Source organism: Cystoisospora suis (assembly GCF_002600585.1).
Source record: "Cystoisospora suis strain Wien I chromosome Unknown contig_4642, whole genome shotgun sequence".
Lineage (NCBI taxonomy): Eukaryota > Apicomplexa > Conoidasida > Eucoccidiorida > Sarcocystidae > Cystoisospora > Cystoisospora suis.
The window spans coordinates 62-3,129 of NW_027157434.1; the positions used below are offsets into that span (position 1 = coordinate 62).

Sequence of the window (3,068 nt, forward strand, 5' to 3'; positions counted from 1 at the left end):
TCTCTCTGTCGCCATACGTAAAAACCGAAAAAGGCTAATATGTCTATAAAGATCTTCGCTCTCTCTCTCTCTCTATGTCTATGGATATAAATGCATAGCAATGTTTCTTATCTACGTAAACGTACGCAACAAAGAAAGCTTTAGGAGCACACAAGGGCAGCAGAGGCAGATAAAGAAAAGAATGAGGAAAGAAGAAGAAGAGAGATCGAAGAAAGGGAGAGCTGAGAAAGGAGTGAGAAATATAGGGTCAATCTGTCCTTCTCTTCCTTTCTCTCTCCATCTTCTTTCTTTTTTTCTTTTCTTTCACGTTTTCTTCCTTTCTTATTTTCCTTACTTTTGTTTGTCTCAGCTCTTGTATCTCCCGATTTTTCTCTTGTTCCAAAGTCTACAAAGAGGAGAGAAAGACAAGAGAGCAGACGCCGCATGCACGGTGAAAATATGAACACCACACACACACCTCGAGTGTATATACACCAGCATATACACCTAAATATCCATAGAAACAGTGAGAGAAAAAGAAGGTAGAGACATCTAGATAGATAAGCAGAGAGATAGATAGATATAGATACACATAGAGATAGATAGATAGATAAGCACACAGAGAGGTCGATTGCTACACAGATAAAGAGACAGACAGTTGAGAAAGAAATAGATGAAAGAGAAATACATAGATGGATAGGCCGATAGATAGGCATTATCGTAGATCGATGTGTGTAGATGATACTCCGATGTGTATGAGAGAAGAGAGAGAAGGACCTTACGTCTTTTGCATGCGAGAGATCGCTTCGTGTTTTTTTTTCCTCTCTCAGCTTTTGTGTGAGTGACTCCACTTCTTCTTCATTCTTCTTCAGCTGTCTAGACACCTCAGACTAAGCACAAAAAAAAAGACAAAACAAAAAAAGAAGAAAAAAAGAAGACAAGACAAAAGAAAGAAAAGGAGGGATAGAAAGAGAAAGAATCCTTCTTCGAAGAAGCGAAAGCGGAAGAAAAAGAAAGTGAAGAAGACGAAGATCGAGAGTTCTTTTTCTTTTTCTTTTTCGTTGATTTATGAAGAGACGTCTTCTATTGTGAAAGAGAAAATGAAGGAGAGCCCCAAACCCTCAGCCAGAAAGAAAAAAAAAAAAAAACAAGAGGAAGAAGAAGTTTCACAAAGATGAGAAAAGAGCGCAGACACACTGTAGACAGAAAGCAAGAGATCGAGGGAAAGAATGAATGAAAGAAAGGAGAGAGACTGAGACAGAAAAGAGAGAGAGAATACCCTAGGAAGTCTAAGGAGTGTAATGCAGACAATCTATCCCTTGTCTCGATAAAATGAGAGAAAGAAAACTCTAAGGACGCTCGAGCTAAAGAGATAAAAAGGAAAGAAAGAAAACACGAAAGCGCTGAGGAGTAGGGAGAGGAAGAAAGAAAGTTTCGTACGAAGAAAAGAGGAGAAGAAGAAGATTAATGAAGGCCTTGAAAAGAGTTTGAAAAAAGAGAACAGACCAAGAAAAGATGAACAAAAGGCGAGAGAGAGAGACAAAGAAGAAGAAGAGAGGAGACATCTATAGAGAGGTGAGGAGACAGATAGCTTTGCTGTAACCTACCTTCGATTCCTTCAAGTCTTTTATGACATTCTCATGCTCCTCTATCAGGCTCTAAATACATACACAAATAAAGACCCATAAAGACACACCTTTCTTTAATCTATCTTTAATCTATCTATCTATGACTACTCTCTTTCTTCATGTTTCTTCTTCTGTTTCTTCTTGTGTCTTGTATCCTTTCTTACCTTTTTGGATTCTTCGAGTGTGTGGAGCTTCGCTTCAATTTCTGCGAGAAATTTTCGCATTTGACTTAACTCCCCATCTTTCTCTGCTAGATCACTCACTAATCCCGCCTACTTACAAAGAGAAAGAAAAAAAGAAACAAGAAAGACAGAAAGAGAAAGAAAGAAAAGAAGAAGAAAAGAACGTCTCAATGAATGAAAGCGAGCGAGAGACAGAAAGAAAGCAAGAAAGGGAAAATGTAAAGAAGGAAGGAGAGTAGCTCTAGTGGTAGTACTAGTAGCACAAGGTAGAGAAGAATGGAGATAAAGAAAGAGAGAGAGAGAGACGTCTTTTCTAGCTAAGAGAAGCAAATGGATCTCGAAAATGACGAGACAGGAGTAGTAGTGAAGAGAGCTCATAGAGATATGAATAAAGAAGAAAGAAAGAAAGAAAATAAACAGACTGAGAGAAAAGGAAGTAAAGACAGAATACAAGAAGAAGAAGAAAGAGAAGAAGCAGAAGTGGCTATCATAATGAAGGAACGAAGGGTGTGTAAAGAAAGAGAAATCGAGGCAATACACAAAGAAACGAAAAGCAAACAGAGACAGAGAGACAGACAGAGACAGAGAGACAGAGACAGAGAGAGAGACAGAGAGAGACAGAGACAGAGAAAGTAAAGAAAGACTGAAAGTGGATTAGAGAGAGACGAAAGGGAAATAGACACGTAGACGAACACATAGAAAAAGAAAGAGTGCAAAAGAGAGATAGATAGATTAAAGATAACTAGATAGACAGAGAGATAGATAGATAGACATTTTTCGGCCGTCTGAGTGCTTTTCTTCATCTTGTAGATCTGAGTGGACGACCTCCTCCAGTAGAGCCCAAATCATGTGTAGATCTAGAGAACTCTTATGAAAGATACATGCACAACTCCTCCTCCTTCTCAAACTATATCAAGAAACATAGACATAGAGAAATAAATATAGATAGATCTACATGCATACATATACAGATATGTGAAGACATGCAGACATAGCATTTTAAGCTTTCTGAAGTCTCTCTAGTAAGAAAACGACCTACTAGGGGACAAAAGTGGTACGAAACAAAATAGCATATCTTGAATCGAACTAGCTGTACCTATCTATCTCTCTACATAAATATATATATATATATAGCGAGAGAGAGAGAAGAGAGAAATAATTTTTTGGAATCCCCAGATAGGGAGATCGACCTGAAGAGAACCTCTCTGCCTCCTCCTCGTCCTTTTCCCACTCCTCTTCCTCTTCGTCTACTACTACTACTATAGAGTCCTGTCTCCTT

General features: G+C 38.4%; 1 protein-coding gene across 1 annotated transcript; it reads right to left on the reverse strand.

Annotated features, from left to right (window-relative positions):
* Nucleotides 1-334: 334 nt before the first annotated feature.
* Nucleotides 335-2,158, reverse strand: CSUI_008332 (uncharacterized protein; the record flags this gene model as incomplete). Its single annotated transcript, XM_068068466.1, has 4 exons — nt 1,772-2,158; nt 1,587-1,637; nt 762-869; nt 335-385 (listed from the first exon to the last, which is right to left on the reverse strand). Coding segments are annotated over exons 1-4 (270 nt in total), but the record flags the coding sequence as incomplete, so codon positions are not given.
* Between the last annotated feature and the right edge of the window lie 910 nt (nt 2,159-3,068).